This window comes from Zea mays, chromosome 8, assembly GCF_902167145.1.
Source record: "Zea mays cultivar B73 chromosome 8, Zm-B73-REFERENCE-NAM-5.0, whole genome shotgun sequence".
Taxonomy (NCBI): domain Eukaryota; kingdom Viridiplantae; phylum Streptophyta; class Magnoliopsida; order Poales; family Poaceae; genus Zea; species Zea mays.
In genome coordinates, this window is record NC_050103.1 from 164,008,119 (window position 1) to 164,025,348 (window position 17,230).

The 17,230-nt window shown below is 44.6% G+C and overlaps 2 protein-coding genes across 2 annotated transcripts; both read left to right on the forward strand.

The window, feature by feature from the left end:
• The first annotated feature begins 1,991 nt into the window (after nucleotides 1–1,991).
• On the forward strand, nucleotides 1,992–3,608 carry LOC107196794 (Calcium-dependent lipid-binding (CaLB domain) family protein). Its single transcript, NM_001320095.1, is given in 1 exon segment — nucleotides 1,992–3,608. A coding segment is annotated over 1 exon segment (1,086 nt). The 5' UTR covers nucleotides 1,992–2,229; the 3' UTR covers nucleotides 3,316–3,608.
• Nucleotides 3,609–9,096: 5,488 nt separating this feature from the next.
• On the forward strand, nucleotides 9,097–15,492 carry LOC103636279 (protein IRON-RELATED TRANSCRIPTION FACTOR 2). Its single transcript, XM_008658640.3, has 3 exons — nucleotides 9,097–9,710; nucleotides 9,802–10,146; nucleotides 15,179–15,492. Exons 1-3 carry the CDS (start codon nucleotides 9,396–9,398, stop codon nucleotides 15,260–15,262), a joined length of 744 nt encoding a protein of 247 aa, XP_008656862.2. The 5' UTR covers nucleotides 9,097–9,395; the 3' UTR covers nucleotides 15,263–15,492.
• Nucleotides 15,493–17,230: the final 1,738 nt, after the last annotated feature.

Genomic DNA, 17,230 nt, shown 5'->3' on the forward strand with positions numbered 1-17,230 from the left:
ATGTGTTGTCATACTCAAGTGTGAGGTGGTACGACAATGAATCCATATTATTGGCCTAATCCGTTTACTTATTCGGATTGGGGGCACCATAAGTTTTTGCCTATCGACATGATGATCAGGTAGACATGACCGAAGAGGATGCAATCGAAACAGCATCAGTGTATCAAAGTTCTATCAAAGATTTATATTGTCTAATTACAAAAGTCGATGACTTGCATCGAGCTAAGTCCTTCGGAAACAAAATAATCATAAGGTCTATTATTTCCAAAGTGCGCTGGTGCTTTTGATTCACCAAGCTCCACCAAAAGGCAGGGGCATGTGTTGAACACCAAAAGTGGCGGACAGTCTGACCCTAAGGTCCGGACGGTCTGTGCCCCCGCGATCAGATTGCCTCGAGCGATTATCCTTATGTTGTGTGTGGTTATCCATCTAGTCACATGGGATCTGTTGGTTATCGCCTAGGAATGGGTCCAGACCCCTATATATATGAGGGGTACGCCCGATTGAGAACCCCCGAACATATTCCAAGCGAACCAATCTATTACTTTATTTATCGATCCTTTACCATTCCTGCCCTAGGAGTAGATGTAGCATAGTCTTAGTTGTAACTTTTTACATATCCACCTTCATCCCTACTCGACTCTACGTCGTTTAGATCCGTCTTGGGTGGCTTACCGACTCCAAGACGGTCCTAGGATCTTACCCCTCTCAGGGCTTTTTCGGTTATGGATTGGAGGGGATTGATACGGATTAGGAGAGATTTTGACTTACTAGAGATTGAAACCCCCTCAATCCATCATATGGATTGGGGTAGAACCGAACAAGCCCTCAGAGGGCAAGATCCACTTCACTCAAGATCTTACCCCCTCCCGAGGGCGAGATCTAGGTTCTAGCGAAGATGAAGATGACACCCTGTGCCTTCGCGGATCGTACGACCTAGAGCGTGGACCGTCCAGAGCGACGCTAAGAAGTAGCCGCTCCTTCCGCCAGGTCGCGGACCGTCTAGTCCATGTCGTGGACCGTCTGTACCGCCGCAAGGAGCACCGCCATGCGGTCTAGTGACCCATCGCGGACCGCCGCCACCACCCACCTCGCAGAACCGAATCTAAGGTATTGCTCATCACGAGAATGCCCTAGGTTTCGTTGTTGTTTGACCCCCAAAATAGGTGGTGATCATTATAGAGAAGACTCAGAGCTCTAAAGATCTTCAACTTTATTTGACCCCTATATAATTGTCAGACATTACACTTAGGCCTTGTTCGTTTGTGCCGGATTGGTGGGTCGGAACGATTCCTAACTGGATTGCTTCTCTAATTTATATAAACTTTGATTAGCTGGAACGATTCCGAGTACAATCCGACACAAACAAAGAAGATCTTATATTGTTTGGTGACCATATGGGCGCTAATTAACAAGAACCACTCGAGAAAAGCTCGGATGGATGAGTGGAAGACACGCTGAGTAGACACCGTTTGGTGACCACTCCCGCACGAAACGTGTATGACACGTGACGTATCGGTGTGTACATGGTTCATGCATCATGCATGTTGGGCGGGACAGCGAGATCGATCGGCTTGTTTTGCAGCTAGTACGTATTAGCATTACCGCCTCGATCCGGCAGCAGGAAGAACAATCAATCATTGCTTTGCAGCTGGTTATTACTGATGGAATTCTCCAAGATCCTGATCGAGTCTCCATCGATAAACGTCACTGTCGTCGACGCTAACACCAGGCTAACACAAAGCAAGCGAGGGGTGCCGCTGCTGTGCTTTGTGATGCAGCGTCACGCACTAGGAGAAGACGGGGTAGTTGTGGTTGTAGCCTTGTAGGTGTAGCGTAGGCCATGGCGCCAGCATCCCGCCCTTCACGCCAAGCCAAGCCAAGCCAAGCCGACCGACCGAATCGGAATACGGAGCCCCCGGTTTCTTCGCCACCTACTCCTGACTTTTGGAACCAAGGGGACTGACAGCAAGATTGCAAGAAGCAAGGAACAAGTATAGTGGATCATCTGGTGTGGAAGCAAGGACTCGCGTGCACAGCACACTCCCCGTGCTCTGCTCTCTGCTCCGCTCTTGCATTGCAAGCCACTACAAAAACTTGGCGTCTACTACCTGTGTTCTGCTCTCTCCCTCAACGCTTGAGATCGATCGAGACACAAGCACAACAACCTCTCTCTCTCTCTCTCTCTCTCTCTCTCTCTCTCTCTCTCTCTATCTCTCCGTGACTGCCATGGAGTTGCCGGTGAGCTTTCTGCGCGACCAAGGCGGAGGAGGAGGAGCAGAGGAGCAGAGCGGCACCCAGCTGGAGCACGAGGAGGATGTCCCCTGCGTGCTGGACATCTTCGTGCACGAGGCGCGGGGCACCCACAAGACCATCCGCGTCTACGGGGACCACCAGGACGTGTACGCGAGGCTGGCGCTGACGTCGGCGCCCGAGGCCGGCGCCAGCGCGCGTCTCGGCGAGCGCCTCCCGCCGCTGCGCGTCGCCCGCGGGAGGCTGGCCGTGGACGTGCTCAAGTGCGAGCTCTGGATGCGCAGCGGGGGCGTCCCGGACGACCAGCTCCTCGGCTTCGCGCTCGTGCCGCTCGCCGCCGTCGCCGCGGCCGACGGCGCCAGGGTCATCGCGGCCGACTTCGAGCTCTCGTCCACCGACCTCCTCCACTCGCCCGCGGGCGCCGTGCGCCTCTCGCTCGCCCTCCGTCCGGGGCACGCCGACGCGTGCGAGCCGTCGGAGGCGGCCGTCCTCGGCCTCGGCCCCGCGCCCATGGCCGTTGACCTTGACCACTCGAGGATCGAGTTCACGGACCTTAGAGTTAGAGTGGAGCAGGAGAAGTCGGCGTCCTCTGACGGTGACGGCAGCACCAGCCGGAACGCTGCCGCCTCGACGGCCAGCACGGTGAGCGAGGAGGACAGGGCGTTCTCTTCTTCCGCCGAGGCGGCACAGCAGCCGCCCGACGTCGAGGAGGCCACCACGGCGTCGGCGCCCGTGTCCCGGCGCTCGCCGGACACGCCGACTTCGCGCGGCGGGAAGGCCAAGGCCAAGGCCGACGTCGACGTGCTCCCGTCCCCGGCCGGGGACATCGTCGACGTGGAGGCGGAGCAGAGCGCGATGCAGCGGCAGATCATGGAGATGTACGTGAAGAGCATGCAGCAGTTCAGCGAGTCGCTGGCCAAGATGCAGCTGCCGGTTGCGCTCGGCGGCGGCGGCGGCGTAGTAGAGAAGGAAGAGACGCCCGATGACAAGAAGGTGATCGAGCGGCAGCAGGGGAAGAAGGACGGGGCAAGGGTGTTCTACGGGAGCAGAGCTTTCTTCTGAACTGGTAAAAAAAAGATACCAGGGAAAAATGACATAATCTCTTGCAAACTTGTTCGAGTTCGGCATAGCATTCATCCCATCCCATGGTTTGTTCATCATTAGTTTCCGCTTGCCCATTCGTATTCGTAACTTAATTCATTCGATTAAGTAGAACAAGATCACATAATTTAGGAGAGAGTAACATGTACTTACGTGAGTTTTTACGGACTCGCTTCGGAGACAAGCGACGGGGAAAAGCGAGATTTTACCCGTGTCACTGAGAATCTGATTATCAGTACAAATGCGGCTAACATACTTGAAGCTGCGTTTGGGAGAATCCAATGAAGCAAAATTCGTTTGGCAGGGTTATTCCCGATTCTCGCTTTTCTTCGTCCAGAAGCTGATTATAATCGTATCCAAACATGCCCAGAATTTGACGGTCTGTTGCCAAAGATGTTTAGATGTGTACAAATGAAAGGGCTATTAGGATATCTGCAAGTCGTGATTAGGGATGACAACAGATAATTCACCGTCAGGTTTTACCTCCTCCAATCTCCGTTCTCGTGACGAGAAATATTCCTCGTATCCCCACGAATGGTTGTGGGAGACATTTCTTTCGCATTCCCATTCCTCACGAGAATAAATCCCCATCGGAGATCTCGTTCACGCTTAAATTATAAACATAACATACTTTCTTTGTTATTAATTAAAAATACTGTTACACATTGTCATATGTAAGAAATTATTATGTGTACATCAAAATGAACATATTTGTATAACGAATGCTCTTTTGACAAAGTAATTATTTAATTTTGTTACCAGTAACTCTTATACAAAAACACTACCACGCGGAAGTTTAATGGGTCCCCTCGGGGAACGGGCCCTATCCGCGTCCCCGTTTATCCGTTGGGTGATAACTTTTCCTTGTTTACATGGTGGAAAAAAACTTCCCCATTCCCATTCCTAATGGAAGAGTTCTCAATGGAAAGTAGAAAATCGGAGCCCCATTGTCATCTTTAGTTGTGATCACAACGACAACAAGCACTAGCTAGTACACCTTTTTCGAAACAAACCAAAAAGTGATGTTGCATGAGATGAGAGCCTCCATTCTATACTGTTACTACCGGCCGAAAGGCCTGCACCAAATGGACATAGCCCCATGCATGGTTTTGATTCAGAAGCAAGCAACTTGTTGATGAGCGCATCGTGTTAACGTCAATGGTCTGTTTCGTGTATAATTTAAATCTGCACTATATAAATTATTTTGCCCGTTTATACACCAAACTCTTGTGATATCAGCCTCATCACAAAGCAACAAGTACTTGACACTTGCGAAGGAAATGCTCTTCTTTCCCCCTCCAACACAAACACAAGAAACCAAAAAAAGAAAAACCCGAGAAAAAAATCCCCAGAAAGAAAGTGAGTCACAGAGTGCTAAAGTGCAAGGCCCACAACGCATTGTCAGATGGAGAGGGTAGGCCCAGTTTGGACCTAGCATATGAAGGCCCAAGTTCTTGCCGAACCCCCTGAATCCGTCGATTGGATTGTTCCACTTCCTGGCCTGGCCTTAATTCTGGAGTAACTTGGGCCATGCTGCTTGGGCCTGTGCAGCAAGCTGTCCGGACTCGTACAGTACATGACAGCCTTGCCTTGTCAAAGAGAATGAGGACGCGGCACGGCAGGCTGTTCCGTTTCGGCACTGTACTTCACTGGGAGCTCGTTGTACATGTGTACTACTACTACTGCCGCTGAGTTCAGTTCAGGTCTTGCCAACGGTACTGCACTGCCAAGAGCGAGTAGGTCGGTCGTACGTCCAACCCGAGCGATCGAGCGCAGTTGTACCCATGCTCGGCCCCACACGACCCTCTCATTTAAAAAAAATAGAACCATCATCGTATATTAAATTTAGAGAGAGAGAGAAAGAGTATCTCTCGTAGTGGAGACTGGAGAGTGAGAATGGTAGTTTCGGCGAGTGAAAAAGAACTGTTATATCCCATCCTCTATTTTAAGTTTTACTAGTTAAACAATATCATTTACAGTATAAATTTTCTATTTTACATGATACAGCGTTAAAAATAAAGTCTATTAGATGCTGTTTTTTACATAAAGTTTTTTATAAAAAAAAATCCATGAAGGGATCTTCTTGGGACCTCTTACTGCCTGTTCCTATGCTATGCCATCTAATATTACCTAAAAACTAATACTAAATTATTTTTCCTAACACATTACGTTAATTAACTATAAACACTAAATTTCAAAAGGGGGACATTCATTAATAACTACACCAGATTTCAATATGGAAAATACTTGTCCAAACACATTACACCAAATATGTGACGCCATGTCTCTTTCTCTCTCTCTCTTCTGTGCCACTAATTTACAGTATACTTGTTAAAGCGACTATAGATTATATTCATCTAATAAACAAGCATGTCAACTTTTCTTAACAACCCATGGAAAATAGGAGAGAGCTCCCCGTGAGTTTGATGATGCGATGACCCGCTATATATAGCGACAATGGTACGATCGTATATTATTATACACAAACTAATAAAAAAAACTCGGTATTGCCATCTAGCTAGCTAGCTCCTCTCTGCAATGCTGACATGGCTTGCCTTATAGACAAGCGCCTGCGCCCGGCTATAGACTATAGTACTAGTACTGCTGGCCTGGCTCTCTTAATTAGCCCTGTCACCTCCAACGTGGACTAGTGCAGCTGGGCTCGCACGGGGAGCAGGGCTGCCGGGCACACGCCGGCACGCGGCGTCCCCGTTCCTCCACGCTCGCCGAGCGTGTCGACACCCTCACGCCAGAGGTGGTGATCGCGCACCACTCACACCGAGATGCGACGGGGTAGTCAGTAATCACGGTGCTTCGTTTTTTTTTAACAAAAAAAGAATGGCAGATTAAGATAAGCCCTAGCTAGCCTGAGCTAGGCTAGATCCCCCTGGTGGCTTATTGTTAGCTAGCTCCGTGCATGACTCTACTATTGGCTACTAGAATATATATCGCTGTAGCTAGGAACAATAATACTAAACTGTGTTGGTTAGTGCACTAATAGAATTGTCATGTCCAACCCCATTTAATATCCAATTTCTTAAAGAGTCTCTAGAGAGTTAAAACTAAAAAAATACAAGAGACATACTCTTCGAGGAGGGCCTGTCTCTACATGGTTATTCATAAATATTGTCTCATGCATTTATGAAGTGAGTAATTTTAAGACACCTCATTGTATTATGAGGTTTCTTAGGTGTGTCTTATGCTTAGAACATCGATAGATTAGAGTCTATATGTTGTATATGCTCTAATATACGGTATCTTGAGGAGCCTCTAGGGGGCTATTTAAAAAAGAGATGAACTCTTCGTTAAGAGCTCGTCTTTATCTTTACATGATTATCCATACATATTGTATTTTAACTACATTTATAGTCCAGGGATCACGATTATATCATAGGGTCTACGAAATCGGTTCATGGTCTCAGGGTTGTACATGTCTTGTCATTGAGTTATAGTGTATTAGGCAACAATAATTAGGGATGTTTGGTTAGAGGGACTAAAAATTAGTCTTTAGTTTTTAGTCCCATTTAGTCTATTTTTTTGTCAAACACTAGGTTTAAAATACGGACTAAAATGATTTAGTCTTTAGTCCTTCACATATGTGCTAAAAGGGACTAAACCATATTAATTCCACGTTTACCCCTCATTTAGTTCAATTGTACTAATAGCAGAAGAATGTTAAAGACCATTTTAGTCTTCTTATGAGTCATTTAGTATATTCTTACTAATTTTAGCCTCTAGAACCAAACATGTTATGGACTAAACTTTAGTCCTCTAACTAAACTTTAGTCACTAGACTAAAGAAACCAAACAGTTACAACGGTAGCCCTGACCTAAACCTAACCTGCCTGCGTCACACATATGTCACAACCATACGCTGAGCTATATGTTGTGAGATGATACCGCTCAAAGGAATGTCATTCTCACTTCTCAGACTTAGTCGGCCTCAACTTTTAACAACTCTCTATGTTCGTAAACAAATAGATTTCTAGCTTAATAATTCTTTGCCTATACATAAATTAATCTATATAAGGTTACATGATCCAACAACTTATTTATTTTTTCTCCAAATCTCCCCGTATTTAAGGCACCTTCTCCTGTCTATTTAGAGCATGGATAATAATACAGCCGACTACTGGCTCTAATTAGAAGTGGCTACATCATCTTCGGCCAACTAAAAAATGTATTAATATAGTAACTCTCTCATGATATAAGTTGTGTACATTTAATGCTTGATCTACCTGACTACCTCTTTTTGCACAAAAATGTCTAAGTCTGTGAGCAACTCACTTCCCTTTTCTTTATTTCTCATTCTTTCATGACATCATAAATCTGATGTGCCATCTTTTTCAGTCCACCATGTCAACTATTATACTTGCTCTTATCCGATAATGAGTTTATGTGGTTGAATATGTGTAATAAATGTTTTAGTTGGTGTGCTATTGTGACATTCACTTATAGGTGCGCAACTATTCTAAGTTAAAACTGCTCTTAAGAATTGATTTATTCGTGGACATAGAGGCCGGCCAGCTAATTGCTCAGCTCTTCAGGAAAAGGTATGCTCCCACACTTACCAACGATTTATGTATATATACTTCCATACTTCCTTCCTAGCTCCAACCCATAAAAGCGTATAATTTTTTTGGCACGGTCTTCAAAGGAGAATTTTAATCATTCATTTCTTTAAAAATATGTCATCTATAAATACAAAATGAGCATCGTATTAAGGTAATTTTGAATACAAATCCAAATATATAGCATGCACACACTAAAAAATATGTATGTTGGCAGAATTATTAGTCAAGAATTTAAAGAGTTGACTTTTTTAAAAAAAATTGGGATTGAGGGAGTAATATTTTATATACAAAGTGTATGTATGGTTATTTTCGGTAATCTTTTTTTTTAATCATATGAGCTAGCGCTTTAAAAGGACCATTACAAACACCCCAAGTATCTTTGAATGAATAATAAAAATATATTTTGACATATAAATATTATGTACTGTTTTTTATAATCTTAGTTAAACTTTAAAAACTTCACGTTACTTTAAACCTAAAATGTCATGTTTTTTGAACAGACGGAGTATGGCTCTAGGCCGGCCTGATTATCAGTTCTTGCTTTAGGGCATGTTTGGATGAGCTAAAGCAAAAGTGAGTAAAGTTTAGTCATTTAGAAAATAAAGATCCAAACAGAAAGAGTTGAAAAAGTTAAAAGTGACTAACTTGCCCTTAATTAGTCACCTCAATCTCAATCCAAACATGCTCCTTTAGGGCTTGTTCGGTACTAGCCCAATCTATATGAATTAAGGACTAGTTTTGATACTTTGGGATTAGAGTGTTTTGGAGGGATTGGAGAGGGTATAAATCCCTAATAGATCAAATACTCTTTCAATACATCTCAATCCACTCTAATCTCACTCATTACTAGAGTCCCCAAACTAGGCCTAAGGGGGATTGAGGGAGTTTCAATCCCTAGTAAGTCAAAACCTCTCCGGTCCATATCAGTCCACTTCAATTGATATGGATTGAAAATAACCCAGCATGCTCTTACCGAAAATTCTTGGCCGGCCAACTCTAGACCATGCATCCTGGCCTGTCGTATTGTAAAAGCTAGCAGGTACAGTACTTTTTACTGCATGTGATAATGTAGGCAGTTCACAGTCTCTGTGGGACATAGTGACGACACCTACCCGTGTCCACCATCTCAACCCTAGCTATATAAATAGTAGGGAACAAGTCGCCTCTTTGAAACTGCCTCTAAAGCTAAAGCTACTCTCGCTCCATCAAACCAACCCTCCCACCATCACCAAAGATATATACTATTACTACATAGTTAACAAACTTTATCTGCCTCCTGTCCTGCTAATCTATATATCCCCTCTCCACTACTGCTACCTTCTCTCGCGCGTCTCTGCTCAAAGAATAATGTCAGCGTAGCCTAGCTAGCTCATAGGGATTCCTCTTTCATCCCTCCTGAGATCGACGATCTCACCAATTAAGAACACACACGCACACAGCAGCTACGTACGTACCTAGCTAGCTAGCATGATGGACCATCAGCTGTTCGACGACCCCTTCGGGAGCAGCATCTCGTCGCTGGAGGCGGAAATCTTCTCCGCCGCCGCCCAGCTGCCGCCGTCGCCGCCGTGGCCAGACATCGACCTCGACGACGACTACGACATCCACGACCTCTCCGCGCCGGCCGCCAACGCCGCTACGTCCTCGGGCGGCGGCTACGGCTCCGGCGGCTCCGGCGGCCACAGGAAGCTCAGCCACAACGCGTACGAGCGCGGCCGCCGGAAGCAGCTCAACGAGCTCTACTCCTCCCTCCGCTCCCTGCTCCCGGACGCCGACCAAACTGTACGTGACTGTACTGTACTATTCAGCATGCGAATTAGTCGATGGATCCATCGATCTTGACTTGACGACGACACATGTGGTGGTGGCGCAGAAGAAGCTGAGCATCCCCACCACCGTGTCCCGAGTTCTCAAGTACATCCCGGAGCTGCAGAAGCAGGTGGACAACCTGGAGAGGAGGAAGAAGGAGCTGACCAACGCCAACTGCAAGCCGGGAGTTCTGAAAACCACCAAGGCCGTAACTCCCATTGTTTCTGCTACCTGCCTCAACGACACGGAGATCATGGTTCAGGTCAGCCTGCACAGCGATGTGGCCGCCACAGCTCTCCCTCTCTCCAAGTGCATCAAGGTGCTAGAGAACGAAGGCCTTCATCTCGTCAGCTCATCAACCTACTCCTCCGCCTTTGAGAACAAGACATTCTACAGCCTCCATCTTCAGGTGCATCACTGCTTCTTCTTTTTTTTTTGAAAGAACGACTGCTTCTTTCATTAGATGCATGTTCAATGTTCCTGCCTTCCTCTGACGTTGACTTGAATTTCTTTTTACTCTGTCTAATTAGTTAGTATAATTGCACTGATTTATACAATCTAACACTATTACCACAGTCATCTCAATTTCCACCCTTGCTTTTCTAGATGCTTGCTCAAAAAATACATGCAGTTCCAAGCTCCGAATCCTCAAGCAAGAGGTGTCACTGGATCACTGAGCATCAGTAGAATCAGAGAACGACCACAACAGACAAAATAAATACAGACAGGAAACAAATGAACTCATCAAACTAATTAAATATGCAAACAAGCTATAAGCATGATCACTATGATTAAATCTAGAAAGAATCCATTGAGTAAGTACAACACTAAACCAAAAGAACACTAGTTTAATTTCAAATTTGGTAAACTACTCATTAGTGATTGAGGTTCCACTTACCTTTTGAAGATCCCAAACAATCGACCATTTTACAGCACATGATGCTTAGAACATTCACCCAACATCTAGATTATGCAAATATAATTAAAATGCCCAAAATTTCCTTCCAGAAGACTAGAACAAGGTTTGGAAACTCGACTCGGCACGAACCGAGCTCGCGAGTTGGTTCGGTTCGTGAGCCACACCCTGATAATATAATTGAATTATAAAATAAATTAAAATATATAAATATAAAACATAAAATTATCATTCAATATTATGAGTAATCTAAATTATGAATTGTCATATACTCCCTCCGTTATAAAATAACACCGTTATAAAATAATATTCATTTTAGCCTCATATATCATTCAATATTTTAGCCTCATATACTCCCTCCATTATGAGTAATCTATATTCAATTGGATGATGATGAATCTAGCCTCATATATAAAACACATACAAAACACATACATCAAGTGATGTATAAATCTATTAATTTACTAAAATAAAATTTTTAATTTAGGACAGAGGGAGTATTCATCATCAAAAGCTAAACAAGCCTATTATCTGTAAATTTATCCAATATTTATTATTATTTGGCATATTAATTAGTTTGGCGAGCCATCTTGGCTCGGCTCGCTGCTCTAATGAACTCAAAAAATAGGCACGGCTCACACGAGGCTCGCAAGCCGCTCTGAGCTCGAGCCGGCTCACAAGCCTCGACCTTTTTTAAGCCCTAACTAGAACGACGTAGAATATATGAATCCAACATTACATTAACTTGGTACAAATTAATCACACCAAATATTATACTACTTAGTATCATATCATGCTTAGAGATACATTTCACTAATATACGTCCACTACACAAGAACTGCAAGAACATATCTCTATCATCTGCCTCGAATATCTATACACCAATCAACTAAAGCTATTATCGATAAAAAATTATTATGCTATGCACAAAGAACTTAAAACTCCATAGCTTAGGGATCTGCAATAATAATCAGGATCTGGAGACATGAAGCAGTCGATGCACCTAGTAAGAGTGTGCCCTAACTTACAGAAGCCCCACTATCTCGCTCAGGTGCACCACCGCTCACCACTCTTGCGCGTCGCCTATCGCCCGTCTACACGCAACCCACTCGCGTCACACGTCGTTGGACTCATCACTGGTTACTATTGTGCTCTATTTTCTAAACCGACCATATACCTTCTTATACGTGTCATGCCTCGTGCCATGGCCTAGGCGGCCCGAGGCCCAAATCTATCCATGTCTGTCTCCATTAACCTTAAAAGAACTAGCCCGAACGTCCAATCTAGCCCAAGCTTAGGTCCTGATCTAGGCCACACGTCGTTAATATGCGTAACACAGACATCCATCTACACACGATCAACATCGACAACATATATTTGACTGTCGCCATCATCAATTCACATCCATCATCATTGATCTACATGTTGTCATTATTGATCTACATGACCAAGCCATCAATCTACATGCCACTGTTGTTGATTCGCACGCTACCACTAGATCTGCGTGGGAGGTTGAGAGAGAGAGAGAGAGAGCACAAGTAGATGAGGGATAAAGATGGAAAGGGAATAGATCTTACCTGCTTTTAGGGTTGATAATGGTCTTTGACCAGTGGCGAAGCTAGAGTAAATTAGGGGAGGGTGCATATACCTTGAGGGTGCATGATAACAATTTACAGGTGGTGCATATATGGTGAAAATTTGGTCCAAACCACTAGATTTCCAATTTTTCGTGGGTGCATGTGCACCCCCTAATTTCTACGTAGCTCCGCCCCTGTCTTTGACATGTCAACGAGAAGGGTTGGAGGGTGTGTGTAGGGCAAAAAATAGCTCGAGGCTTGCAGGCCGGCTCAAGCTCCATACGACTCGCTCGGTTTATAGTGACTCACAAACTCTGACCGAGTCTATCATGTTTCTCAAGTTTGATCCATGACTTAGCCGAGTCAGCTGGCTGTGGCTCGTGAACTAAGTCCAAACTGGCATAACAGAGAACAAGAGCCTAAGATGTTGTCTAACTAGACAAAGCCCAAGACAGACCCAAACTAGCCTAACAAAGCCCAAGACTGACCAAACTAGAATTTGTATGCAAAGTAGGATGTATCGTGAGCCAGAGTCGAGTCTCTATCTCGAGCTCGTACACCAAACCGAGTCAAGCATGTCTCTTCTCGACTTGTTTCCACCACTAGGTGTGTGGTGACAACCTCCATCAGTGCTGACCTCCTCGCATTCTTTGCGACCCATTTAGGCATAGATCGGCACAGGTGGAGGGTGTGCTCACAGCTCTAGCCTTAAGACTTCTTGCGCTCTTTAAAACTGTGTCCAACAGATCGTGTATATGGTCGTGCAAAATATATTTTTTGCACTAGAGATATAACACAATTTGTAGAACGAAGTTTAAAACAGGAGGTGAGATAGATAATAGGATAGGAGTGCTTTTGGGCACAATATCCGTAGACTCCAGCAAGGATGTAGAGCTGAAGACTATGATGGAGAAGAGGGGCGGATGCGTGATAGAGAAAGGGCCACGATGCATGAGGGAGGGAGAGGCTCAATGTGTGGCAGAGTGTAGCTAGCGTCGGGTGCAGAGTGGGTATGAGAAGAGCTAGGGTTCATCGTCTCTTATAAATTCTAGGTTGATTTGGGTCAACGACTATTTATTTAAGAGGCCTATCTCCGTTAATTGATTTTAAGAGACAATCAAGTTTTAAGTGTCTTTGTAAATGGTTTGTCTGTCTCCAAAAAATCAGGGGACATTTTAGAAGACAGTGAGATTTTATGTCCACCTCTGTTAATCAAATCGTTTGTCTTCCAAAATCATCTATGTAATAGTGATAATATGATAATTTATTCTATTGAGCTAGGCTCATATAAATTTAGTCAAGTATGCTTAAATATTTCTCTTATTAATATGCAAAGTGGACTCTATTTGAACTCATCTAAAATCTTCGTATTCCGGTTAAAAGGTTATAACACATTATAATTTATTTTTTTTTGTAAACGCTCTAATGTGTTTAAGGAAAAAATATGGCTACAACTGAAGTTTTATTATAGGAAAATTCAACGTCCTGTCCACTGCAGTGGAAGCCAAAACACTTGTCTACACCACTCTTTGTAACTAGGATGCAGGACCTAAGAGCATGTACAATCTAGATATTATGTTACGGTTCTCTAAGCACTAATACATCTAAGAAACTTCTTCATACAATTCAATGTATACAAGTCTTCTATCTTATTCACTAGAATCTCTTAACATATGGTTCATTTATGTGGGTTGTATGGATGGAACTGTATCTAAACTTAGAGAACCGTGCTAGAGACGTTCATTCACCAAAATATATCTTATGTTTTTTACACTTATCTCCTTAGTAACTCTTAAAATACAGATCATTTATGTGGGTTATACATTGCCCTAACACCTATATCTTAATGACATCCAAAGGAAGGCATGTAATAAGAGGTACAAACGAGCTCTAAGGTTTTAGCCTACCATGCATACGAAAAACACAAGTATATAGATATGTAGTTTTGGGCTTATTTAATCTGGAACGATAGGGAAAAAAATGTTGTCCAACGTAAGGATTTTACTTGTAAGAAAAAAAAAAAGACACTGTTCATATCCACAAAATGCCATAATATATCCAATGAGAAACAACCGAAAGAATCGGAGCTATTCAGTTTGACAGTTTGTTGTGTCGAGCAGACCGGGTATATTGTTGTGTAAAAGACTGTTTTATAGTAAAGATGGTTGTAAAGTAGAGTTTGAAATATAAAGTGGTATATAGAATGTGATACTGCTGGAGACAAGATTCTGCAAGCCTGCTGCTACATACCTCACCCCCGGAACTCTATTAAAAAAAGATCCTGCCTTACCTTCTGGATGCCTGAGGCAGATTGATCAGTATCCTGCCTTCTACAAGGCTATTCGGATTCAAATAGCACAGCAATTGAACCGTGCAGTCCCGTTTAGTTTATGTTTAGATACTGAAGCTAACCGCTAGCTAGCTAAAAGTTCTCTCTAGACCTCTAGTACATCGAAACAGAAGGGTTAATAGATAGTCTAATTTTTTAGTCAAGTCTTTAAAACTAGTTAACTAGTCAGATAACCATGGCTAATTTAAGCTATTTTTTTAGCTCCAAAACAGGCCCTTAGTATAGCTAGAGTCAACTGACAGGAGCGGTGGTGTGTTATGAGATCATCATCCAGTGGATTTTGTGTCGATGATCCATTCATTCTATCAACATGTGCTTATATGATCGATCGATATGAGAGATCAACTCATCATGTTTCTGACGCACGAAAGAAATAAGGACGAAAATTAGGAACGAGATGATCTGTCTCAACCAGTTCACTAGTGAAAGAAACCAACAGCATGAACATATATATACCCCATGCACCACATCTCGAACGAAATTCCAACTTAACTCATCACTGCATGCATGCGTTGCTAAGCTGACAATGATGGCTGCCAGTGCCCAGCAGATGACTTACAGCATCCATAATATATATACCAATGTTTCGCACTGACAGAGAAGTCAAAGAACGATGAAGGAGGAGTGCCCGGCATTCTGCGAGCAACTGGAGAAGATCGTCAGGAAGAAAGCAGGGGCGTAGCCAGCTGCAGCCTGCAGGAGGAGTGTGCTGGCGCATGCGTTCACCATTCCTCTGCGTGCTACTCCAGCCATAAGCACACACAGCTAGCTAATTAAGGTATTTTAGTCTGTAAATAATGGACTGTGTAGTCGTGTGTGTGTGTGTGTGTCGTAACTGTGAAAGTCGCCGATGGATGCATAATATATATGTGGTTTTTCCCTTAAACAAATTGGATAGATCCTTTGGTTCTATTTGTTTCTTTTGCCATGGATAGAGAAAACACTGTACAGTGAACTGCGTCAGTTTTGGTTAGAGCTGGGAGTGGGCACTGGGCAGAGGAGCATTTCGCTGGCGCCTGCTCCTGCATTCTAAAGAGGCCCTTGGGTCCAGGTGAGATTCGGCCCGGCCGCGTCCGAAGAGCTGCCGGCGCCACGATCTGGAGCGTTCGTTCACGGCATGTGGGCCTGATCACTCCCGCCGCAAAAGAAGGCCCAGCCCACCTGTGTGTTCCCCGGAGGGAGAAACCAATTCACCAATCCATTAAGCAGGGGAAAGGATCTGCAGAGCTTGCGGCTTGGCATTGCAAATTTGCAATGTCCTAAAAGAGACTTTTACCTTAATATAATTTTAACTCAATCTGGAGACGTCTCCCAACAATATTATTCCTTTTATTAATATAATTTTAACTATAGATGGACAAATATTCTTATTCGTAGATATATTTAATACCAAAACCCAACGTATTATTAACGTGGGATCTGTAGCTCAAATTAAGCTATAAAACAAGTAGCTAGCAAATCAAAATTAGAACTAAGCTCAATTCAGAGAATTACAGGCCAATTGGATCTATTCATTTGGAGGAAAATTAGAATTTACTTAATAAAGTAGTCTATTTAGTTTAAAATTTACTATTCCACCACTTTCCAAAGCTCAGATATAAGACTATTTTAAATTTATGGGGATGAAACATTAGAAATAAATGTATGTATCAATAAAATATGTTTCTACTCTACAACTTATAAGACGTTTTTCGGCTCACTCCTACATAGTAAAAATATAACATATAAACATTTCTGACATATTGCTAATAATAGTATATATATATATATATATATATACACACACACTACTCCTTGTGTTATTAGGCGTCCACATTTCTCCGGTTCTGCCGTCGCCACCGCGCGCCCTCCCGCGCTCCATCCGCCTCCCTTCGTAGACCGCGTTCCATCCGCCTCCCTCTGCGCTCCATCCTTGAATCCCGCGGCTTCCTTCGTTGGCCAGCCCCGCAGCTGCAGCGCCGCTTCCCGCCCGCGGAGGCTTCCTTCTATGGCGACGAATCCGGCCCGCAGAGGCTTCCTTCTATGGCGACGAATCTCGCACTCCATCCTCTAATCAAGCAGTGGCACTTCCTTCTATGGTGAAGCATGCCCCCACCAGTCGCATCCGTCAATCCCATGAAAATCACCGCGCGCCCCCGACCTCGTCATGGCGTCCGAGCAACCCGCCATCCCATCAATCTCGCGACTGAGGCATCCACACCGAGTCACGCCCCCGCTGCTCCTGTGCGTGTACGCTCGCCCCCGCGCCACCGCCTCATCCTCCCCGCGATCCCCGGCTCCCCGCCAGGCAAACCCGATTGCGGTCCTCCTCCATGTCTCCCTTTCCATCCTCACCTGCCCCTTCCATCCTCCTCCCCGCCCCCTACTATACCCGCTGCCGAGCTCGCCTCCCTCCTCTCTGTCTCCTCCGCATCGGCCTCCACCCCGCTCTCCGACGCGCTTTCCGCCGTCTCGGAGTCCTGGCGCCCTCTCTTCTCTACGGCGTGAGCAAGGGCGGCGCTGGCCGCAACGTCGGTGAGAACCAGGCTCGCTCTCCCCATCAATCTGGTACACGTCTTCTTTCGTCTCACTTTCGGTGAGAACCGGCTCGCTCTCCGCCGCTGCTCAAGTTCGACATTTAATTGGCTCGCTCTCCGCCGCGACCTATTGT

Bases quoted from the DNA above. Each gene is read 5' to 3' on its own strand.
- LOC103636279 (XM_008658640.3), top strand. From the start codon at position 9,396: ATGATGGACCATCAGCTGTTCGACGACCCCTTCGGGAGCAGCATCTCG. The intron at 9,711-9,801 runs GTACGTGACTGT...GTGGTGGCGCAG, and splicing joins TCCCGGACGCCGACCAAACT to AAGAAGCTGAGCATCCCCAC. The intron at 10,147-15,178 runs GTGCATCACTGC...TCGCACTGACAG, and splicing joins TCTACAGCCTCCATCTTCAG to AGAAGTCAAAGAACGATGAA.